We start from the raw sequence: 25,202 nt of genomic DNA, 5'->3' as shown, positions 1-25,202 counted from the left end.
CACATAATGTGCCAGATTTTCAAAGTTAGGTGTCAATTTTCAATAGAACAGAGCAGCTCCTTCACCAGATATACACAATAGCCCAGCACACTTTTATACGTAAATATGACAATGATATAATGATCAGAAAGCAGCGCTTGTTCCAAAGATGAGTCAATGCTGTATTAAATTTGATTCTTCATTCAATTCTTTTAAAAACCTTTGGAACCGCCAACGCGTTTCGTCCCGACCAGGGACTTCTTCAGGGCTGATAGTATATGAACGGGCAAATTCTAAGCTGTGTTTGTTCATCAGTAGTGTTAACCAAAATGGAGAGTTTAAGTTATCAAGCAACAGCGTGGTTTGTCCATTGATTTTAAAATTTCAAATTTGATTCGACAAGACTTCTCATAGAAAGGCAAAGTATCCTAGATCCGGAATGCAGACTCGTGCGTGCATCGTAGTGGCGCCACTAGGATGCAGACACGAGTCTGCATTGCGGATCTAGGATCGGGACGAAACGCGTTGGCGGTTCCAAAAGTTTTAAAAAGAATTTAATAAAGAATCAAATTTAATACAGCATCGATTCATCTTTGGAACAAGCGCTGCTTTCTGATCATTATATCATTGTCATATTTACGTATAAAAGTGTGCTGGTCTATTGTGTATATTTGGTTTGTGGAAGACGGTCTTGACCTACTTCCCCGTTTTGGGGGTGTAGGGAATTGTGCCTCCAGCTTTTTTTGCACCTTTTCTCATGTTATTTAGAGGCAAGTTTGAGATTTGTGCAGGCATTTATACTTCAATTCCTTCTTTTAGTTGTCTCCTTCGCCAGATATAGTTCATTTGGTGTTGTTGAGTAGTTATATCACCTTCTGTGTGCCCAACCTGCTAGGATTTCTCAATCCACAAGGTTGATCTCATCCTTACCAAGACGGACATATCAAGAATTTCAGTATTTGGACCTAAGAATTCCAATAGTTTGTCTTGGCTGCCTTTCCAAGAGTAATGGTATCTTAGTGGCCCCTCTCAAACGTGTCTATAAAGGTTAACATTTTAACATCAAGTCTATGAAGTGGCAGCAACCTGACTCTCTATGGAAAGCCTTGGTTATTCTCCTTCAAGACGATTATGTATCTTCTTTATGACTGACCTATGCAAAGGTGCATGCCCATGTGCCACAGCAGCTGTTGGGCACTCTGAGAATCAAGTTTGGAAAGTGTCCTCTGGATGCAAAGTATGAATCTTGCCAAGATAGCGAGAAAGGGTGAGGTTATCTGTTTATTCTGATCACTGTCCGAATAAACCTCTCGCTTTCTTTTATTGTCCCCATCCAAGCACCATAGCACTGTGTTGGATTGGGAAGACGAACCCGAGTCAGAGTTGTGGTCCTGTGAGTACAGCAGGCCTATGTGTGAAATGCAAGTTCTGTATAGCTCCTAGAGGTTGATTTAGACAGGAAAGTTGCATTGAGCTTTTTGAAGGATTGTCAGTGTAGTTCTAGATCCTTGATTTTTGCCACCAGAATCTATATTATTTAACCACATGCGTGCGGGGGTTATTTTCGCGCTGTGCGGCTTTTTCCCAAAAACCGCGTTACATGACGAGCTCAGCTCGTCATCCGAACACGACCACCGTGGCTGATGAGGAGTTGAGCTCGTCATCAGCAGCGAAGGGGTTAAGGAATTAACTTTCTGCCCTGGTGAATTATTAATGAGCCCTGTTGGCTTATTATTGAGTGGAGAGCCAGACAACTTGGGAGGGACTATGCCCGGGTTGAAGGCGCTTCTTTTTAATGGAGTTTGTGAGGGCAAGCTCCTACGGCTTCAGCCTGTGTGAATACAGTTGTTACAAGCCTAGCCTAAATATCATTCTGGTAGTAAGATAAGGTTTTCGTGGGTTGCAGCTAGGCAAGAAGGAACAGTCATGTTCTCTTGCAGGTAGTGTGCCTAGGAAATCACTGTCTGCAAGTTAATGCCCAAAAGCAGCAGCTCCCCAGCATGACAGAACCTCCTGCACAAAGTGTAAGAAAAGCAGACACGACTGCCAATAAAGGCCTTTATGCAAGCCATAAGTCCTGAAATGTCTGCTTAAGGATTCGGATAATAAGGCATGAAATTTGAAAACCCAGGTACCAACAACATTACAATGGTCATGAAATGTTATAGGGGAAAAATTGAACCCTTTGTTTGCTGAACAGCAGCAAACATTGATGGACTAGAGTGAATTAGGATTATGTGTCCATCTCGTGATGTGTATTTCTTCCTGAAAGATCCAGTGGACATTGTCATCTCTTTTTCGAATGAATGCTGTGGAGTAGTAAAAGGTTGAAAGCATTAGCCAGTCATAAAATTTGGTAACTGTATTTTATTTCCTTAAATTCCTTAAAGTAATTATTTTGTTTCTTATTCTCCAATTTGAGCAGAACTACTGTTTTTTATATAATTGCAACCTTTTGGGAACACCATAACACTTGCACATGGTTTATAATTCTTGAAATATTATTTTACAAGTCTTAAATTGTCAGTCCACTATATGGTGGTGCTGTTTTGAGAGGAGTATAACAACCATGGTTAGTAAGTCAATATACATTTAAAATGAATAATACCAGCCTCTCATGCCATTATTATTACTTTCTGTGGCCTGAAATGGTGTGAATTGTCACACTTGTGAGAGTGCGATGGTTAGGTGTTATGTTGATGCTGCCATTGGCAGTGCTGGCAGAGTATGGGTGGTGCAAGCTGCAGTGGGCTACCGAGAAGGACTCTGGCACTTAATGTTTTACAAATTAAGCACTGCTTTCAGTGTTTGCTGGATATTTTGTACCAACTTAAAGTAATTCTTCCTGGAGTTTAAAATTCCATTTGTGTATGTTCTGCCTTCAGTATTTGTCTTCACTCCCTAGGCAAACTTGGACATGGTGATACCAACAGAGTGTACAAACCGAAAGTAATTGAATCCTTGCAAGGAATGTTTATTCGGAAAGTATGCGCAGGAAGCCAGTCTTCACTTGCCTTGACATCGACAGGACAGGTATGTGAACACTGTTCTAGCCAAATATTTGAAAAGACTTGTGCTTTAGGTAATCAGTTCTTAATATCCAAGTTCACATACTTCTTGCAGAGTGGTGGAACAAAGAAAGCAACAGTAAGTGTATACATTTTGATTACACAAGTTTTACAAGTGTTGCTCTATTTAAAAAGTGTATGTTATAAAAGATACATTGAACATCTTCCAATGACTCTCTGTCATCTAATTTCCCTTCCATGTTCAGTAATATCCTCCTTGGCAATGTATTTGAAATTCGTTTTTGCTCTCAAAAGTTATTTATCTTGAACAGTTGTTCAGTATGGTCATGTTCTAGGGTATTGTAAATCAAAGGTCAGAGTTGTTCAGGGTCTGTTGTGTTTGCAGCATGTGTTGTTGGTCGTATGGTGGGCACCCTTTGAGCATCTGGTGTTGGGTATGAGCTGCGAGTTATTTTTCTTTGGAGTCTATGTTTTGGTTTCTTGTGTGTCACATAAGAGGCTTTCGAAGGGGAATTGGAAGGCACTGAAATGGCGGGTATGTGGGGAGATCATGCCATCTCCATAGTTGACCTCAAGGTGGAGTTGGGCACAGCACCTTCACTGATTGACTCGACCCAGGAGAGCAATGGGCCCCTAGTGATTCCAAGAAACCCACATTCAAAAAGGCAAGACTGCACACTAAGGTCATAAACACTGGGAACATCTCGCTGTCTGAAGGCTCCACTTTACCAGGCCAACCTCAAAAAGAAGATCCCATCCGAAAAACTGTTTGCCTCAAACTAAAGATCAACAGCAGAGTGGGACTTCCATCAAAAGAGGGCCAACCCCAAAATTCAAACAGGCCTGAATAATGTCACCTCAAATGGGTCAGGTTGATGATTCAAATCTACATGTGACCTGGTGCGGGCATTAGGTCTTTTTGTTCTAATTGGAACATTCTCAAGTCTTATTTGCCTATGGTGATTCATTTCTGGAGTGGCATAGAGCACAAAACAAGATGGACTGACTGAAAGGCAGCCCAACTGATTACCAGTGGCTGCCAAGCATTGTAAATGTAGTATACTTGTTAAGCGCACAGCTGCCCCATCTCGGGGCGTCCCGGCGCTGTATAACGCTGTGGAACCCTTCCTGGCTCTCCCTGTGAGATGCCCCTCCTGGGCACCCCCAAGGTGAAGCCAGGCATCCCAGTGTTGTTGGGGCCGTTGTGGAGATTATGTAAGCTATTGCCCAGAGTTGCAGCGTGGGACCCATGATTAGAGTAGGCGCCGAGGCGAGAATTATCAAGTCCGCGGACATTGAACCCAAGACCCTGCCGCGTCGGGACTTGAACCCTGGTCCCGGGCCTGATCTCTGCTTCAGGGTCTGCCGCTTCTAACCAGTGAGCCACACTTCTCCACCCATCATTTCTATATTGGAATGTGACACTAAGTGTTTTAGAGTTGCGATAAGATTATGAGAATTGAGATAAAAAACGCCTTGTGATGATCTCTGAATTTGGAACATTTTGGTTGAACATAAGGTTTTACTACTCTTTTGTTTCCATTGTTTCAGTGTCAATACATCTATTATGTAATTTTATTGTACCTGGTTCCTCTTTTCACCCTAAACTGTACGGAATATTATTATTTCTCTCTCACAAACATGTTAGTGTGGACTTGTAATGTATTTTTGCACCACTTTTTTTGAGATCATAATTGACATTTAGGAGATGGTTTGAAATGTAAACTAACTTGTAAAATAAATAAACTATACGCTTTGAGTGGGTTATTTGTTTTTTTGTTCGGTTATTATGTTAGTTTACGTTCTACTGCATAGCACTATTAGCCTAGACTTTCTCAGAACTAATTGTCTAAGTCCAAAGGTTTTTTAATGTGGAAACCTAGTGAGCAGTTTCTGATTGTCCAAACTCTCCTGTAAATATTTGTGTTAATCTGCCACTTATCTATAGTGACCATGTGTTGATTGGTAATGAAGTATTTCACGAAAATGTACCACACAGAATATACGCATGAAAGACTTTTGTTCCTTTAATAAGTGGTAAATAAATGTTGCATAGGCTTCAGGATTTAAACCTTTTTTCAAATTCTTTTTTTATTAGGTTTATGCCTGGGGTTGCGGTGCTTGCCTTGGCTGTGGGTCCTCAGAAGCTACAGCACTTAGACCAAAGCTTATTGAAGAGTTAGCTGCTACACGAATAGTTGATATTTCTATAGGGGATAGCCATTGTTTGGCTCTTTCACATGGTAAATGTATACTTCAGTAATGCATTTGTTTACAATATTATTCCATGTAAATGGTAAGTGTGTTCAGTTAATTTTCTTTTATTATGTCTATTATCGTATAGATAATGAAGTTTATGCCTGGGGTAATAATTCGATGGGCCAGTGTGGCCAGGGTAATTCAACTGGTCCCATTACTAAACCAAAGAAAGTAAGTGGGTTAGATGGAGTAGCTATTCAACAGATTTCTGCTGGAACATCCCACAGCCTTGCATGGACAGCCCTTCCTAGAGACAGGTGAGTGACAAATGATTAAAGAAAAAAGTGTCAGCTAAATGTGTTCGTATTGGTGCCACACTTGGTGTGTTTGTTATAGGTTGGTTTTATTGGTAATTTCCACTCTGTACAACTTATTCAGTGGCAGCAGTCATGTTCTCTCACAGATAATCTAATAAATATACAACAATCTGGTATTAGGTTAAGCAGAAGTCCCTTAATATATTGCAAATTCATAGACATTGAAATCTTTGTTTTCAATGGCTAAGAAAAATAGTGTTTTAAAATATTTAAGTTAATTTACTACTTAATTTATGTTCCGCATACTATGTGCTATCTGGGTACTGAATTTGCTGGTAGACCCAAAACTGATTTACTCTGCTACAAAAGAGTGGTGAATTAACTCCCAATGTGTCCACTATGTATTATTACTCTCAGTAACTTCTCCTCCTCTTTATCGTGCTTTTGATTCTCTTCTATTCATTCATTTGTCCAGCACTCCATTGATTGACTCAGTTCATGATTGTTCTCCGTGCACAGAACATGTTGAGCCTTCATCTTGGGAAGAGCACATTTTTCCTTAATACTCATTCTGTAGTGTTTCCTGCAAGTAATATTTAACTGAATCTTGCATTGTTAGTGTTATGCTTACCTTACAGGATCTGTGTCTTATGATTACAAATGGCATAGGTCATAACCTTACAGCCCATTATAATGAAACATGATTTGGCTATTGGACATGTTTGCTCCAGAAACACTTACGATAGAAAATATAAAAATCTGTGCACTGGTTCTCTAAAGAACAGAACAAGATAGGCAAAATCTTTGATTTCGGTGCAGAACTTCTCAGTGGATACATTTGGCTAAACTCAACAATTAAAAGAAACATATATAAACTGATCTTCAAAGACAAATTTACCTATTTAAGAAAAGGGAGTTGGAAGAGGCAAATACTGCCTGGAAAACAGTTTGATTGTGAAACAGTCCACTCTTCCCATTACACAGTAGAGCACCAACATCTTCAAAGAAAAAAGGGTTCCAGATATGTAGCGAAAGTTAAGATTAAACTTACCACACACCCCCAAGATAATACTGCCTTGCGAGCACCAGCAGTTTGAGCGCACCACTGCCTTTGACTACATGGTGATAAAAGATGTGTATTTAAAAACACAGGTTAAAACTAAGTTATAGTTAGAAAAACGTTATATTAATAGCATGTGTTGGCTGCAGACACACATGCTATGCATACTCTTGCCATCTAGTGTTGGGCCCAGACTCTGCTAGTTGTTTTTCCTCAAGGAAGTTTTATGATTGCCGTTGTGATTGCTGTTGTGTATCCTTTCTCCTCGCACGTGAGGTATTGCGCATGTTCAAAGACTTCTTTCTTAGAAAGTTTTTTTCCGCCATCTGACTTGGACTTATTGCGTTGGAGCTGTGCAGCATTGAGCTCATGCAGCCTACTATCAGTAAAAGACGCGACTGGAGATGGAGTAGATGGTGCCAGGGACCAATTACCCGGAACTCAACCCGGAACATGCTCTCTGAGAATGACAGTCTCTGGGTGATGGAGACGAAAAAGGACCTCTTTCGATGGTGCCCTCAGTGCAGGGCCAAAAATGCACATTCTGATGGATACATCTGCCAGTGGATTCCTCACCTTGTGAATATCCCCTGCGCCAGCAACATTCGAAAACTTTTGTAGCTCTCCCTGCTGACGAGGACGTAGACAATGTCACAAAGGCACGACCTCGCTCGCGAACTCACTGACGTCACTGGATCCATAATAGAGCTTCGTCGGCGTGATGACATAAGTTCCCTTTTTTCCGCGCCGTCAACGCCAATGGTTTTTGTGACACTCCGTAGCTTGTTACTTTGTATTTTCCAGATTGTATCTTGTTCTATCTTTTACTCCTTTCGAGAATGTCGTCGAGAAAATCAGGATTCAAGCGTTGCAGGGAGTGCGGAGGACACATGTCCTTAACAGATCCTCACGCCGATTGCGTATGGTGTCTTTCATCGGACCATGACGTCGAGGAGTGTTCTTCCTACAGGAAAATGAACCCGAAGGCTCTGAAAGAAAGGGAAGCCAAGCTGTTTATGGCGAAGATGCATAAAGAAAAGAGATCGAAGGAGATGAAGTATCAGGTCGAGATCGGACTAGAAGTCGACGTCGGGTCATGCTTCTAAATCCAAGAAGCATAAGAAAAAGAAGAGGCATGGTTCTTGACGCCTTTCGGATAAAGAGGAAGCTCAGTCGTCAGCTTTGAAAGCTCATCGACATCGGAAGAACTATGTCTCTCCTTCTCCTTCTCCTTCCCCGGTGAGAGTATCTTCACCCATGGCTTCACTGGCGCAGTCACCATCCATCTCCTTCTCTGGAGCATTCTACAGCTCCGGTAGAAGAGGTACCAGTACCTGAAAGGCCATCGACTCCGGATGATCCACCGTTGGCGCCGGAAGGCCCGAGTCCAGTGACGCCCATGCCTGAGCGCATTCCAGGCGAGTACCCTCCTTTTCCTGGTCCAGGACAAGACCTGACGCACTATCTTAATGCGATGTACGGTGTCTTTGCGAGGTCAATGTACACCTCTGGTGCACCTTCGGGTCCTATGGGTCCCATGGCATTCAATTTGGGAGTTCCTCAAGCGTATGCTCCAGCTCCCTTCAGGCCATTTATACCTGCGGCTCCATCTTGGCATTTCTCGGCGCCGAGAACGCCGGCGCTGACGCCGACGTCGATTCCGCCATCTCCTGCGCCGTCAGCTCGACCTCGGTTGGCTTAAAATGTACCCCTGTATCCGGGATCGACACCGGTTCCGACTCCGTTGGATCAGTGTACGACTCTGTTGGCCCCGAAGATAAGATCTAGACTGGAGGCACAAAAATTGCTGGAGGAGCAGCATTATAGGGAGGATGAGATGGAAGAAGGAGAACTTCATGAGTCAGAGGACTTTTTTGAAGACCTAAGAGAGGCAAGTGGTTTCACCAGAATGGCAACTCTCTCCTCCTTCAGAGGTTCCCTCCAAGGATGTGGTTCCTTAACACACTGTTATTCATAAGGCGGCTGATCTTTTGGATTTGCAACTCCCGACTACAGAATTTAAAGCTAATATTCTGACAGAAGTGCTTCATTCTCCTTCTGCAGTGATTGAACCTTTACTTCCACTTAATGAAGCCATCACTGAGACAATTATGGAAGTTTGGCAAAAACCCTTTTCGGCTCCTGCAGATTCGAGGTCAGTTGCCAGAAGATATAGGACGGTTCCAGGAGATCCAGAGTTTTTATCTTCTCATCTGGCACCTGAGAATTTGGTTATTCAAGCCGCCTGCTCCAAGAAGTCAACTGGAGCTTTTCCACAGACTCCGGGAGACAGAGATTCTAAGAGACTGGATCAGTCTGCAAAGAAGATATTTTCATCTGCTTCCATGGCACTTAAGTCCACCAATGCTACTTGCCTCTTGGGCAGGTACATTCATGCCTTAGTGGATTCTGCTAAGCAGCTGGCTCCAAAGTTATCAGAGGAGGACAGAAAGAACTTTGATAAGGTGTTGTCTGACACGCAGGCGGCTGCAAGCCAGGTGATCCAGAGTGGCCCTGATACAGCGGACTCTGTAGCTGGGATAATGGGATCTTCTGTTGCATCTAGGAGGAGTGCCTGGCTTAAATCTTCGGAATTTTCTCAAGATGTTCAAGCAACTCTTTTGGAGCTTCCCTTTGATTGTTCAGGACTCTTTGGAAAGAAGGCAGATGCAGCTTTGGAGAGATTTAAAGAGAGCAAGGCTACAGCTAAGTCCCTGGGTCTGCAGTCACAGTCTAGAGGTTCTTCTAATAGGAAGTTCAGGGGCTTTGGAAAGTCGTCCTTTCGTACCTACAAACAGCCTCAGCAGCAGCAGCAGCAGCAGAACACCATATATTAATCCTATAGGGGCAGGAACAGAGGTCGCCCACGAGGTCGTCAGCCCTCCTCTTCCTCCTCTACCTCTCCCCCTCTCCCCCTCTTACCACAGCGAAGCAGCCCTAGATCCACCATTCTGGATCATGCAGGTCCTGTCGGGGGTCAGCTTACTCATTTCCTGCAAGATTGGGAATCGGTCACTACAAACCTTTGGGTTCTCAATCTTGTGGAGAATGGGTATGCCCTTCCCTTTTGGGAATTCCCTGCAAATTACCCTCCTTGCCAAGGGTTTTGTTCGGAGGACCATCTTCTTCTCCTGTAGAAGGAAGTCCTAACTTTGTTGAAAAAATGTGCGTTAGAGGTGATTCCAGAGCAGGAAAGGGGTCAGGGATGCTATTCCCAGTATTTCCTGATACCCAAGAAGGATGGCAGGTTACGTCCAATCCTGGATTCTGGATCTTTTTTGTTGTTGTTTTTTTTGTTTCTTTTTATTGAAAATACAAACAAGCAAGGCATGAAACATGTAATACAAAGTGCCAGATCAATCAAGGAAGCAAAGAAAATACAATGAGCAGCAATCGTCATAAGGAAAGAGGAGGGAGGGGGGACAGGGGCCAAACTTAATAAAGATACAATAAAGTGGTCAAAATGCGTGGGTCAGGGGGAAGGTGGGACATCAATGTTATCTACTGCAGGCGGTGTACATATGTCTCCACGATAACTATTCCAAGGTCCCCACTCTCTACACCACTTCCGGTCACGGTCCCGGGCCAGGTACACGGTCTTTTCCCTGAACATACACAAATCCATGTTTTCCTTCCATATTTCCACTGTAGGAGGCCTCTGGGACCCCAACAACTGAGCAATATCTCGCTTGGCAATCATGGCTCCCAGGGATGCCCACTGAGTCTGAGCTACATTATAATCTGTGAGTTCCCAAAAGTTCAACAAGCAGCGTCTGGCCTTCGGCAAGAGAGCAATACCCGTCACTTTCTTCATAACCTCATGGACCCTGTTCCAAAAAGCAGCACTCTCACGACATTCAAATAATATGGAGAATAGTCGCAACCTGCCCACACCCTCGCTTGCATAATTCCTCCTCAGAAAAGCCCATTCGGACCAAACGGGGGCCCGTGACGTAAATTCTACGGAGGATCTTAAGTTGTACCAGTCGGAGTCGAGCGGGAATCGCGACCTCCTTGGGAGAGGAGATCGTAGACTGCCAGTCCTCGTCATCCAATTCAAGGCCGTCACGGGTCCACAAGTCCCGAAGATGTAACAGGAGGTCTGACCTATTATTAATTAAATTTTTGTAAACAAGGGAGATAGTGCTGTCAGGTACATGGCCATCCAACAGTATCTTCAAGCGGGGACGATTCCGGAATTACCTCACCCAAAGGGAAAACCAACATTAAGGCATGGCGAACCTGTACGTAGCGGAAGTACTCTGTGTCGTCCAATTCAAACTCCGTCTTTACCCTCACAAATGATTTCACTTGACCCTTGACCCAGAGGTCACCCACCTTACTGATACCGATGAGGTCCCACTTGTCGAACCCCTTGGTCTTCCACAGCTTCCCAAGCTTGTCCGAACTGAAAAGCGGGGTCGCTAGAGTCAAACAATCTTTCCACCCCAATGAACTATTAGCGTCCTGCCACGTATGCACTGCTGCCCTCGTGGGCCCCGACAGAGTCTTGGCCACCGATTTTGAGTACAGCGCCCTATAATAATTACCCCCTGGCAACAGCCATCTATCTATAGCAAAAGCAGGTTTCAATTCAGGACCATACATACCATGATTAATGGCCCCCAATTTTGAGAAGCCCAATAATAACGTTTGATGTCAGAGAGAGCAATACCCCCGTCGTACCACAGGAGCGTCAATTTGGCAAGAGCAATACGAGGCCTACCATCCCATATCAACTTCCTCTGAAGGTCTTCAACAGCACGAAAATAGCTAGCAGGAACTATATCAAGAGTGTTCTGGAGACCATACAGGAAAAGAGGCAGAGACATCATTTTAAACCGGGCCGCACGACCGAGCGGTGAAAGCGGAAGTTTACGCCAACCCGCGACGTCCTGTTTCAATCTAGCCAGGGGTGGGAGAAGGTTCTGTTCATACCGGGCCACAGGATCCAATGAGATATAGATACCAAGGTATTTAAACCCCGTCAGAGTCACCTGAATAGGGCAGGTACGTGGAAGAAGAGGGACGTCACCAGAAAGAACGTATAAGTAGGATTTCACCCAATTAATAATCGAGCCAGAGTTCCTACCGAAGGAGGCCAAGACATCGCACGAAACCATCAATGACTTCCGGGGTGAGGTCAAATACAGTAAGATATCATCTGCGTAGAGCGAGATGCGATCTTCAAAATCAGGAGACCATTGAATGCCCTTCATCGAGGGTTCCCATTGGATCCATGCAGCGAGGGGCTCTAGGGCTATGGCAGACAATAGCGGGGACAAGGGACAACCCTGACGAGTGCCTCTCCCAAGACTAAACAGAGTAGAAACACGACCATTCACAACAATTTGCGCAAGGGGGTCCTCGTAGAGAAGCCGCACCCAGCCAATAAAACCGTTTCCAAACTCAAATTTAGCCAACGCAGCCCATAAATATGGCCATTCCTCGGTATTAAAAGCCATCGTGGCATCCAACGACGCCAAGACGGCCGGCTCACGCAACATTGCAGCTCTCGCGAGAACACCGTGCAGACGCCTAAGATTCAGGGCGGTATTTCTATGCGGGATGAAACCGGATTGATCCGGATGCATCAACTCGCTGATACCAGTGATCAGACGGTTAGCCAGCAATTTTGCGAGGATCTTAGGTTTGGCGTTCAAAAGAGAAATCTGCCTGTTTGATGTGCACCTATCCCTCGGTTTCCTCTCCTTATGGATCACCACAATGGTAGCAAGACATTGATCAATAGGGAGAGAACCACACTCACGAGACTCCAAAAACATATCTCTCAAATAGGGTGCTATCTTGTCAGGCCGCAACTTGTAAAGTTCAATAGGCAGGCCGTTGGGACCCATAGCCTTTCCGGAACGCAGGGAGCGAATCGCAAGAGCGACCTCGTCTGTGGTTATCGGAGCATCCATTTGTTCCCTATCCAAATCAGAAAGATGTGGTAGAGCGATATCACGCAACAATAGATGTGAATCCTCCTCCGGCCTGTCCGACACAGAGGAGTACACTGACTGAAAGTGATCCGCAAAACACTGAACAATCTCCTCAGGGTCAGTAACACGACTACTGGCCACCGGCACCACACGACTGGCCCTATTCTTCTTATCCAGCCACGCTATCAGTTTGCCTGCTTTATCTCCCACATCATAAAGCCGTCCCTGTTGCTCTCTACTCGTGGCCTTAGCCGCATCAGTAACTAATGCCCTATATTCCAACGGTTTAAGTCGCAAAACATGCGTCCTGACATGGGTAACCTCCCGCTCCAGGCCTAGCTCAAGGTCCGCTATCTCCGCTTCGATCTTAACCACCTCCTCATCCCTCCGTTTCTTAACGCCTGCGATTAACGACGGGGTCTGGCCCCCAAGGACGGTCTTGAAAGCCTCCCAGAGTGACACCGCAGACAAAACCGAACCCTCATTCTCAAGAAAATATTGGTCAAGAGATTTTACCAGGTCTGCACCAGTTTTAGGCTTCCGGAGATACCAGGGGTTGATCAGGGCTACCTGACCTTCTGTCCCAGTATTGGACTCCATACGAAGCCATAGTGGAGAATGATCAGAGATTCCCCGAGCCAGATGTTTAACCTCAGTAACAGAAAGCACCTGTGCAGCCGGCACCAAAACATAATCAATTCTAGAGAAACTACCGTGAGCGCCCGAGTGAAAAGTGTACTGCCGCTGAGCGGGATGCAACAATCTCCAGCAATCCACCAAGCCCAGAGTGTCAATGAAATCGTGAAGCCAGTTCTGCGCCCCCTTAAGATCCCTAGGTGGATGTCGATCAGCCATACCAGAAACCACAGCGTTAAAATCACCACCCAATAGAAATGATTCCTCTGGGAGAGCAAGGACCACCCGTCCCAAGTCCGCAAAAGTAGTTGACTGTAGGCCAGGGGGGACATAGACAGAAACCAGAGACAGAGTCCGGCGCTCCCACCTACCCGTTAGAGCGACATAGCGCCCCCTGTCATCGAGGACCGTTGCGTCAATCTCCAGTGGGAGAGAAGCCTTAATTAGAATACCAACCCCCCTTGAGCCGGAGGAGAACCCGGCATGGGCAACCAGACAATAGCCCTTCCTGTTCATGGCATGACAAGTATTACCTATCAAATGCGTCTCCTGAAGAAGGACCACATCTGGGGAGAGATATTTCAATAATTGCAGTACTACCCCACGTTTAATCCTGTCCCCCAACCCATTTACATTCCAACTCATCAATTTCAGCCCCCTACCCCCATCCGAAAGTGAAAGAAGTTCCAACCCCAACAAGAATCCAGCACTTCGATCAGAAGGTATAACAATACATTGCCTTGCAGAAAAACAAACACACACCCCAACAGGAACCGCCCAATCCTCCCACCAACATCCTGTTACGAACCTCCCCACCTGCACCCACCCCTGCATAAGAAGCCACCCCAAATTGCAGTGTGCCTGTCGCCCCCACATCTAACTAAGCTACAAAAAGTAAGTCAGAGGAGGAAAGAGACCCACTAATAGTCCCGCAAACCTCCCAGATATCACAACCATTCACATTGCAGGATTAGCGAACCACAGTTCGAGGCCCACTGGGGACCCCAGAAACCAGGCAAAAGGTGTCTATTCCTGTTCCATCGGTCCGCCTTCCGCCCCTCCAGATTGTTCCTCTGACGCATGATGGTTCGGCAGAGTGTCAAGCCAGTCAGCCACCGCGTCCGGCTGATCGAAAAAATAAGTGCGCTCAGTGTGTTCGATCCTCAACTTGGCCGGAAAAAGCATGGCCTACTTAAGGCCCATATCACGCAGTCTCCTCTTTATCCCTAGGAAGCCAAGTCTCTGCCTTTGAACAGATTGGATAAGCCTGGGTAGAAGCTGATAGTAGTGTTCTGGAACTTCATAGGACCACTCATCCGCGAAGCCTGCAGGATAGCGTCTCTATCACGGAAATTAAAAATCCTTGCGATCATAGGCCGCGGTGGGGCACCCACCTTTGGCTGACCACCCGGAACTCTATGAGCCCGCTTAACTGTGAAAAATTTACTCAGTCCCTTGGGTGTAAGATGGTTAACAACCAGATTTTCGACGAAGAGGTCAGCTGCAGAATCTTCCGCCTTCTCCGGGACCCCGATGATACAGACATTGTTCCGCCTAGCCCTCCCTTCAAAATCCTCCAGACGACGCACAAAGAGATCCTTGGAGGCCTTCAAGTTGCGGACCTCCGTCTGCAAATCAGCAATGTCACTCGTCAAACTGGAAGTCTTAATGTCCAATGACTTGACTTTCTCGTTCGTTTTCGTCAAGTCTGTACGGATCAAATTGACATCGATCGCCACAGTATCAAGTTTATGGGCGAGGGTCTCCATTTGTTGCCCAAGGGAGGACTTGATCCCATCTATAGCGGCCATAACGTCTTGCAGGGTTGGCTTAGTTGCCGAAGTCGGAGCATCTCTCGTGTCCTCCAGCGATCTGCCCGATCCGCTGGGAGATCCCCTAGTCTGGGCATAACGATCCATGTTGTTAGTCTGGGTATAGTCACCCCGACGAGTTGTCTTGAGCTTTTGCTTTTCCCCCTCCGATTTCCCCACCATTGCAGAGTGCATACTGACGTGAGGCAGGCAGACTAGGTAGAAAGATGGCGGCTCCAGGGACCCCCGGGCGATGGTCCGACCTCAATCAGAGGGCACACCCCAGGTATCCTCTCAAGACTCTCAGAGCGGTGAGGTGGTACACTCGGGTGCAGCGTAGGACAGCTGACCTCGGCACTGAAGGGCCACTCTCTGTCGGAAGTCCCTCCGGAAAAACAAATCGAAAGTGAAAGTCAACCAGACCGGTAGACCCCACCACCTCAGGCCGATGTTGTTCAACTACAGCTCGGGCACCGTGCCAACTCCACAGCCGGGCATCACGGAGGCGTAGGCTGCAATCTTCTGAGCACCACAACACCGGTTCCCGGGGCCCGAATCGAAATCGGAAAGCAGGGCTCGCCTCACCCGTGGTTCATCTTCACGAATACTTCAATGAAGGACAGGATAGATGACAGGATAGACGTGGGAGGTTACGAGGGTCTCGGGAGCCCTGTGCTCACGCGGCCATCTTGGTCGCGCGCGAAGCTCCTCCCCCGGATCTCAGGATCCTGAAGCTTTTTCTGAAGCAAGAAAAGTTCAAGATGCTCACCCTAGAGTAGGTTCTTCAAGCGCTGCAGCAAGAGGACTGGATGGTGTCGATAGACTTGCAGGGCACGTATTTTCATATCCCGATCCTGAAGTCGCAAAGGAAGTATCTCAGTTTCACGGTGGGGTCGCAACATTATCAGTTTGCAGTCCTCCCTTTTGGACTTAGGACTGAGTCTTCACCAAGTTGATGGCAGTGGTGGCAGCCCATCTCAGAAGATCAGGGATTCCAGTTTTCCCCTATCTGGACGACTGGCTGATCAAAGCAGAGTTGCCAGAGAAGGTTTGTCATCATCTGCAAGTGACAACCCAGCTGTTGTACAAATTGGGTTTTTCGATAAACATGCCCAAGTCTCACCTGTTTCCCTCTCAGCGCAATCTGATTATAGGGGCGGTACTGGACACTACTGTCTGCCGAGCATTCCCTCCACCTCAAAGGATTCTCGACATTCAGGAAATGATTCCTTTATTTTACAATGGAGCGGTCGTTCCAGTCTTGAAGGTCCTACGCTTGCTCGGTCTGTTTGCTTCCTGCATTCTGTTGGTCAACCATGCACGCTGGCACATGAGGGCGCTCCAGTGGTGCCTTCGCAGGCAGTGGTATCAGCACAAGGGAGTCTATGAGGATCTCCAGAAAAGCTGCAGCGGATCTGTCTTGGTGGAACGTGGAAGGCAATCTATCTCAGGGAATGCCCTTCCATCTGCCTCCATCGGTTGCCACAGTGATAAATGATGCATCCACCTTAGGGTGGGGTGCTCATCTGGCGGATCTGGAGATCAAGGGTCTTTGGTCTCCAGAAGAAAGGTTGCTTCATATCAACCTTCTAGAATTGCGGGCGATACTTTTGGCGCTCAAGGCATTCCTCCCTTCCCTTCGCGGGCAGTCGGTTCAAGTCCTGACGGACAACACTACCGTGATGTGGTATGTTAACAAGCAGTGAGGAGTGGGGTCGCATTGTCTCTGCAGAGAGGCTCTGCGTCTCTGGTCCTGGGTTCAGGACCATCAGATTTGTCTGATGGCAAATCATCTGGCCGGAGTTCTGAACGTACGTACAGACAATCTCAGTCTGCAGTTCTCGGCCGACCATGAGTGGAGGCTTCATCCGGAGGTGGTTCGTCACGTCTTCCGGACGTGGGGAACTCCTCGGGTGGACCTGTTCGCCACTCACGAGAATGCTCACTGCCCGTCATTCTGCAGTCTCCAGTATCCGATGCAGGGAGCGCTGGGGGATGTGTTTCAATTGAGTTGGGACTCGCAACTCCTTTACGCGTTTCCTCCCATACCCTTGATTCCTCGGGTTCTGAGGAAGATTCGGCAAGACCGGGCCCAAGTCCTATTGATCGCCCCGGATTGGCCAAGAAGGGTGTGGTACACAGATCTTCTCCACCTCTCCTCGTGCCCTCCGCTCCGTCTCCCTCTCAGGGCAGACCTCCTCTCACAGTCGCAGGGGCAGGTTCTAAACCCCCACATCCAGAGCTTACACCTTCATGCATGGAGATTGAACCGGGCAACCTGAATTCTTTTTTTCTCCTGCCTGACGTGGTGGATGTTATTCTTTCGGCCAGGCGGCATTCCACCAAGTCAATTTATTCTTATAGGTGGTCCAAATTTGTTTCATGGTGTGGAGAGAAGTCTATTGACCCCTTAAGGGCCCGTTTATCCAACATCCTTCAGTTTGCTCTTTCTTTAGCACAGCAGGGCTTTGCAGTGGCTACTGTGAAGGGCTTTTTGTCGGCTTTGTCGGCATTCCTTTGTTTGCCGGATCAACCGTCTTTGTTTAAATCACCTGTTGTGTTATGTTTTATTAAGGGCCTTACCAACAAATTTCCACCCACTCCATTTATTGTGCCTCAATGCCCTTGCACAAGTGTCCATTGAGACTGTTGTCTTTTAAAACGGTCTTCCTAGTTGCTATTAGCTCGGCAAGGAGGGTAAGTGAGCTTCAAGCTCTGAGTTTGAAACCCCCATTCTTGACCATTCATGCTGAAAGAATGGTTCTCAGGACCAGGGATGCTTTTCTGCCTAAGGTGGTAACTCCCTTCCATCTGGTGCAGTCCATTACCCTTCCTACCTTCTATCCTCCCCTCTCACCCTTCCAAGGAGGAGGAGCGGCTTCACCGCTTGGACCCAAAGAGAGTGGTGAGCTTCTACCTTGACAGAACTAAAGACTATTGTGTAGATGACTAGCTCTTCGTGGGTTATGCTGGCCGCAGAAAAGGCAGAGCGGTGCACAAGCGCACACTTTCCAGGTGAATTGTCTTGTGCATCAAAATGTGTTACTCTTTGGCCAGTAAGGAACCTCCAGAAGGTTTAAGAGCTCATTCTACCAGGGTAAAGTCTTCTACATATGCCTTATCTCGAGGTGTTCCTGTCGAGGACATTTGTAGAGCGACAACTTGGTCCTCCCCCCCACACGTTCGCGAAGCAGTACTGCTTAGATTCCGAGGTGAGGAGGGATGGCCATTTTGCGCGTTCTGTCCTTCGGGATTTCTTGGTGTAGAGGAGTGGACACCCTCCTCCGGGAGTGGGGACAGCTGTGGGGTGCCTTTGTGACATAGTCTACGTCCTCGTCGGCGTGGAGAGCTACAAAAGTTTCTGAATGTTGCTGGCTCAGGGGATATTCACAAGGTGAGGAATCCACTGGCAGATACTGTATCCAACAGAAAAAGTGTGACCGAAGGGAAGTAACTGAGTGCATGTCTTGCGCATCGTTCAAAAAGGCACTTCGGACCAGTAGGGATCGACACCTGGCACACACCATGAAGCTGGCGGGTGAGGTGAAGTTCGCGCCCTACAGTGATGTGGAAGGCGAGGCAAGTGCTCCAGTAGGAGGTTGGAGTGCTCCAGTAGGAGGTGGGGTAGTCATCGCCAGCCCTCACTACTTCGCTTCAGATCATGTCAAAGGTACCAGATGCCAAGGTTGGTTCCTGTCTCTGGGCTGAGGACCAAGACGACGACAGGTACTGTGAATACTATTGACCCCTTCACCAACCCCGCCACGTGCACCACAGCCCTCTGGCTGAGGCTGACAAAATGAGCATGGCTTGGAGCTGAGAACGGACAAGAAAGATCTCGATCTCAATCGGGCAACAAGGCCTCAGCAAGGAGACATCCCTGGCACTACGCCGGCACCGACTGAGCCATCGGCACTGAAGCATAATTCGGCTCTGGGTGACACAGCACTGAAGGATGCCAATCAAACAGCCACCCCAAGAAAATCATCAGATCAGAAGAACGCTCTGGATCGAGCGCCTCAGAATCCGAAACAGTCCTCGGTTTCGTGGACTGAAAAACAAGATGGACAGAAGAAAGGTTTTACTTCTGGGATTCCAAAGCCACACAGCGTTTCTGAGGACACACCACCAGCTCCAAAGAAACAAAGACTCCTACATAAAGACCAAGTGAAGAACACAGCATTGTCTGTGAAGCACTGCAACCCTTTATGCAGGAAAAACATAAAGAAAATGCCAAGAGACAGGCTCGGTAACAGTCCTTGCCACAGCCTACACCAAAAACAGGGTCACAAAAGCACAAGGCCACAAGCCCAAGAACCTTCAGTCCCCCAGAGTCGCCGCAAACACACTTGCCCTTTCCACAACATCTCCTAGATGAATACAAAAAACAAGGGGAAGACCTGCTAAATGAGGGGAGCCAGTTGTCAAATGCAACCATCAAATGTGCTTTAGACGAAGCTGACACTGCTGCAAGGGGCATCAATACATCAATCAGGCTCCAAAGACATGTGTGGCTGTGCATATCCGAGTTCAGACCTGAGGTGCAGCTGTACATTCTTAATGTCCCATTCGATGGGGAAAACCTCTTTGTACCACTGTGGACACTCAGCTAGAGAAAATAAAGGAGGACACCGATTCAGCCAAATCCATAGGTGCCTTACTGACAACACCTCGAGGACAACAGCCCTTTTGGTGTTACCAGGGGCAAGGGGCAGCAAATGCAGCTACACCACAAAATACCACACATCAGCGGCAGCAACAATAGTATTACCAGCAAGGGCATGGATACTATTGAGGAGGTTACAAGAATATATGGCGTGGTAGGGGTACCCCAACAAGGGCACCTATACACATCAGCAATTAAATGACTTGCCCACACTTCCCCTTGCCCCCCCTTTACCTCTCCCCCTCCCCGGAGCACAAACCACCTGTCTGGGGAAGGCTACTACAATTTACTAATTGTGGCCAACATCCGATCAGACCACATGGGTTCTACAACTAATCAGGCAGTGACATTGCCTAGAACTAACAACAGTCACCAAATATCCAGCAAAAATGGCATGTGTTAAATCTACAACATCTGCATCTGCTAAAGGAAAAAGTTAGATGGTCCTAGGATGCTTGATTCCGGTCCAGGGAAGACATGACTTGGCAGTTCGGTCTGGACTGTTCCAGGGTCAAGACTGATTTGCATGTGGCCATGTCTGAACTGGGGTTGCTTGGTGAGCAAAATAACGATGGATTAAACCCAGATCTGTGACTGGGGGTGAATGTTTTGCCATTGTGCAACATTCTGTCCATCATCTTGTGTGTTTTGCTATTCACCCTATGTGGGAAGGGTATGCCCAGACGTGGGTCCCGTGCTCACTACGCCACTGGAGTCAAGCTATCCTGGCTGAAGACGGCTGATAGCCAGAAACCGGTCCTAGAATGCTTGATTCCGGTCCAGGGAAGACCTGGCTTGGCAATTCGGTCTGGACTGTTCCCATGAGGCACAGGGTCAAGACTGATTTGCATATGGCCATGTCTGAACTGGGGTGGCTTGGTGAGCAAAATAACGATGGATTAAACCCAGATCTGTGACTGGGGGTGAATGTTTTGCCATTGTGCAACATTCCATCTATCATCTTGTGTGTTTTGCTAAAGGAAAAAGTAAAGGCGTTACTACTAAAAGGAGCCATAGAGCTAGTCCCCCTCAAACATCAAAACAAAGGAGTCTTCTCCCTTTATTTCCTCATACCAAAAAAAGACCGCTTACTGCGGCCATTCTGGAACTTCGCCCGCTCAATTGCTACATACTATCTGAACACTTCCGTATGGTCACATTGTCAGATGTAATACCACTACTACTAGAGGATGACTTCATGACTGTATTAGACTTGAAGGACACTTACTTCCACATTCCAATCCACCCGGTGCACCACAAATGCCTACAGTTTGTGCTAAGTGGACGTCATTTTTAGGAGCAGCAGGCCAGTTAGCTTCATTGAGGTGCCTGTAGATCCAGGGGAGTGACTCCTTTGCTCCAAGAAAGATTACTTCGGGTGTCTTTGAAGCCCACAGGCCTGGAGAAGTACCTGGATGAAGCACATGCACAGACAACGCAGAAGACTGGCAGGACGACAAGACCAGGAGCAGCAGGAGTCCTCCTTGATGCAGTCTCGGTTCCAGACGAAGTCTAATGAAGTCCAAGGTGCCCAGACGGTTGAAGTGGTAATAGTTTCGGATCTCAATCTTGTCCCACAACGAATCTGAAAAGACACCCACAGGTAAGCCTTTAAGTACCCTAGGGAAAGTGTTGGGACGATTCAGGGATCCCCCCCAAAGGAAGGGCTGGACAGTGGGGAGGATACTCCCATGTCCTCTGTACAGTTTCGTGCTAATTTTCATGTGAAAATGTGTGTGAAAGGATGTCGATATAATTTGTCTGGAATCGGGGCTGGACTGGCTACCGGGCATTTTGGCATGCTGGGGGCTGATGTGACTGCAGTTGGGGCTAATTTTGTTTTTGTTGCAAAATTTGTTATAAGTAATCCTTGACTTGTTCCACCCAGACCAAAATGGGTTCATGCTCCATAGATCAACCATATTTGTAAAATATTGTGTATTACAGTGTATTTAAAAAATATATATATATTTTAGGTACTGCAATGTTCTTGAGGCAGTACAGCGGTACTCCGTACTTAAAAAAAAAAAAATATATATATATATAGAAAAGTTTTAAATATTTTTTTCTACGTAGGACCACTTTCATAAAGTTGTAATAGGTAGGGGAACCACACACACAACCAAACACACACACAACCACCCACACAACCACACACAAACCACTCACAAACCACACACTCAACCACATGCAAACACACACACAAACACACCCAACCACACCCAACCACACACACAACCACACACACACACACACACAACCCCACACACACACAACCACATGCAACCACACACACAACCACACCCAACCACACACACACAACCACATCCAGAATTCCATCTAGGAGCGAGCCTTCGAGATCGCTCTTCCCAGGTTGCCATCGCTTATATCCGCCTGCCAGTGGTCTATTTGGAGCTCTCTGTATTCAAAGGAGTCGTATGTCCAAATTAGGGGGGGCCTGTGGTAAATCCGCTCTTTGTTCCGGTGATTGGGACGTTACCGGGATTATGAGAGATTTTTCCTAGTTTACTTTAAGTACAGAGGCACGCCCATAGCGGTCCAGCAGTTCCATCAGGTCAGTTAATATTGTCCTTTGTTTCACTGTTCTATCGCTGGGGCACGCAGCCGGACTTCACTGCCCATTCCGCAGCACGGCAGCAGCCGCTCACGTCATCGAGGCAGCGCCAAGAGGCGCATTTAAGCTGCTCCAGGCACCCGTAGCGCGGTAGCCTTTGTTTCACTGTTCTCTCGCTTGGGCATGCAGCCGGACATCACTGCCCACACCTCAGCGGGGCAGGAACTGCTCATGTCATCTGGAGCAGCTCGAGGAGGAGCATTTAAGCCGCTCCAGGTACCCGCAGCGCTGGACGTCGCGCAGGCGTGCACGGGCCAAGGGCGGACCCATCTGCGCCCGTCCGCGGCTGGGCTTGACCAGGTCCCTTGGTTGGCCACCGCAGTTTGCCTTCTAGGTGGACAACAACGTAAGAGCAAAAGTAAGAGAATGGGGAAACGTAAAACTACCTTAACTGCTAATAAGGATCGCCTGTTAACTACAACTATTACTAGTTTTCTGACTACCGCCATGGGGGCTATTACTAGTGAAGAAGAGACTGGTGGCCACAAAACGGGCATTAAACAATAGTACATTGACGGAGCTGGTGGGCCCAACAGACCGTGATCAATTGAGGACCTCTGACTCAGCCATAGGTGCTATGAGATTGAATGGTCTGGAAGCCCCATCAAATATAATTAATACCAGTGTTAACCAGCAAGGCTGTTTTTAGATACTTTACCCCCACCCCGTCGAAAAAAGTCAAAGGCATGTAGCAAGCCTAAGAAAGATGCATTACCACCGGCAACTCGCAAGAAAACATTGGCACTTCCTGTAAGGAATAGCGCAAGGGCCATATACCTTGAAACTGATGCAGGATCGAAAGATAATGGAGTCAAAGGGGACTTACTATCACACGCACAACTTATTAGTTCTCTTGAAGTAGTAAGGAAGCCACTCCTTGAACCATTTCTAAGTATACTGAATAGCATCAACATGTCACTGAAAATATTGATTGGCTCAAGTCTATCTAGCCTATCCCCTGGGGGAAACGCTGTACCTAATTCTAATCCCGATCCCCCGCTTGCAGCACCCTCTTTCTTGGTCCCGTCCTTAGGAGATCGTCTTGCTATTGATACTTATATTTCAACCCGTACCTCCCAGCATCAGAAAAATAATGCCCCTGTCTTGGCCAGTGGTCAGCCAATCATTACACTTGGGCCAAAAGAGACTGGAATGCTCAATCCTGTTGACAATCGCCATGACATTTGTCATGCTACATCAAGGAAATATCACAAAAGAATAATCCATCTTCCACCTGAAGCTACTCCATTCATAATAGTTCATAAGAATGTGCCATCTCTTTTACCTAACAAGGAGGAAGACTTGATGCACTTAAAGAATAAAACTGTTCATTGGCTTGCGGAAGCGGCAGATTGCCCAAAAAGTTACGATTTATTTCATCACATAAATAATGTTGAATGGGTTTCATGGGTGGGCACACAATCCAAAATTGAGCCAGGTGACTGCATTGTTGTAAATGTTAACAAGCATTTGCAATGCAATAGGTCTCGCATTATTAAAGTTTGAGCTATTGGTGTTGCATTATTTAGCAATGCCAATAGCTCAAATTTTAATAATGCGAGACCTATTGCATTGCAAATGCTTGTTTTGTTAGTTTCAGGGCTTTGTTGATACTAAGGACACATAGGGCCAGCAAAAGGTATCTTTGTGTATCACATACAGGTTTATGAGATAAATGTGAGAGCGTATTTTCCATCTCAGACTGAATAATTATGAGCTACTATGGGGCTGCCCTCGTAACAATCGCAGAGTATTTCCATTCCCTTTGAATCATTTGTATGTGCCACTGTTTAAAGTAAAGCCCGTGTCACTGTTTGGTGAAAAGTAAATATCCCCACCATGGCGGCCTTCATGGTATAGTCTGGTTGCTATACTGATGGTTCTTAACAACTGCTGGTGCATTTTGAGCAGCAAACACTTTAAACACAGGTGCGCGCGCAGTTGAAGATGTTTGTATTTATTGCCAGCTTTTAATCTAGATGCTGAGAAGCGTGAAAGAGTGGGTCACAGTGGCGAAGCGCTAGTGGATGTGTCAGGCAAGGGGTCCTAAAGGTGCGTGTGGCTGGTGGCGCCCGTAAAAGGGCCGCCTCGCCTTTATGTAGACGTGTCGTAAAGCAGTCAGTCACAGGTTAGACCGGTGCCCCTGCAGAGACCTGTCTGGCTGCAGCAGAGTAAGGGTGCCTCTGAAGGGCAGGCGGGGCTGGGGCAGATGCCTGTGATGCTGAGGCACTCGTACATCACGTTAATCAGATCCGTGCTTTTTAAACGCTTGTTGGCCGGGGGCTTTTAGTCGGAGGTCGGGCTGGGGACTCTCAACATTAGGCACAGTTCAACCGCATAATTAATGACCTCTGACTGTCGGTGAAACGCCATTCGGGTTGGGACACAGTCCGTCACACATCAGCCAGGTGGCCGTACCTTCACGAGTTACCGTCAGTCAAATCTTTTCATAACACACATGACCCTACGTGTCAAGTACATGGATGACTAGCAGGAAGGAACTCGAGGGGTCAGGCAGGCCTGGACACTCTAACAGACCCCGCCTCTGCAGCTTCCTCTCTGTGCCTTCACTTTCTTCAAATATACGACAAGCCACCCTAACTAACCACATGGGAATTAATACAAAGCTGGATTTCAACCAAGTGTGCTGTGCTGTGCCTCTTACTACGCGTTGACTGTTGGAGACGAAACTCACTGCATGGCACAGCAGATAAAACCAGAATGCAGTGCACTCACCTTAGGTACGAGGTCCGTCGGGTGTGAGCAGCAAGAGAGGAGACGGTGGCAGTGACCCCGAGAGCTCGGAAACAAACCTTGGCACGGATAATCGGAGCACTGCACGGTGTGGGTTCAGAGGGCAGAAGAAGAAGTTTTTATGAGATCTTCCCTGTGAGTCATTCACAGGTTAATATTTTCATTGCCAGT

At 47.0% G+C, this 25,202-nt stretch overlaps 1 protein-coding gene across 9 annotated transcripts in view; it reads left to right on the top strand.

Moving 5' to 3' along the window:
* The window catches only part of HERC1 (HECT and RLD domain containing E3 ubiquitin protein ligase family member 1), a 2,101,515-nt gene that overhangs the window by 103,472 nt on the left and 1,972,841 nt on the right, over nt 1-25,202 (top strand). For all 9 annotated transcript variants that reach the window (XM_086959402.1, XM_086959399.1, XM_086959397.1 and 6 more), the window contains exons 8-10: nt 2,885-3,012; nt 5,107-5,251; nt 5,353-5,524. In XM_086959402.1, coding sequence (XP_086815528.1) covers nt 2,885-3,012; nt 5,107-5,251; nt 5,353-5,524 — 445 coding nt within the window. The remainder of the gene's footprint in view (nt 1-2,884; nt 3,013-5,106; nt 5,252-5,352; nt 5,525-25,202) is intronic.

Source organism: Lissotriton vulgaris, chromosome 2_2 (assembly GCF_964263255.1).
Source record: "Lissotriton vulgaris chromosome 2_2, aLisVul1.2, whole genome shotgun sequence".
NCBI lineage: Eukaryota > Metazoa > Chordata > Amphibia > Caudata > Salamandridae > Lissotriton > Lissotriton vulgaris.
The sequence above is the reverse complement of the archived record's forward strand: the minus strand, read 5'-3'. Positions and strand labels throughout refer to the sequence as shown.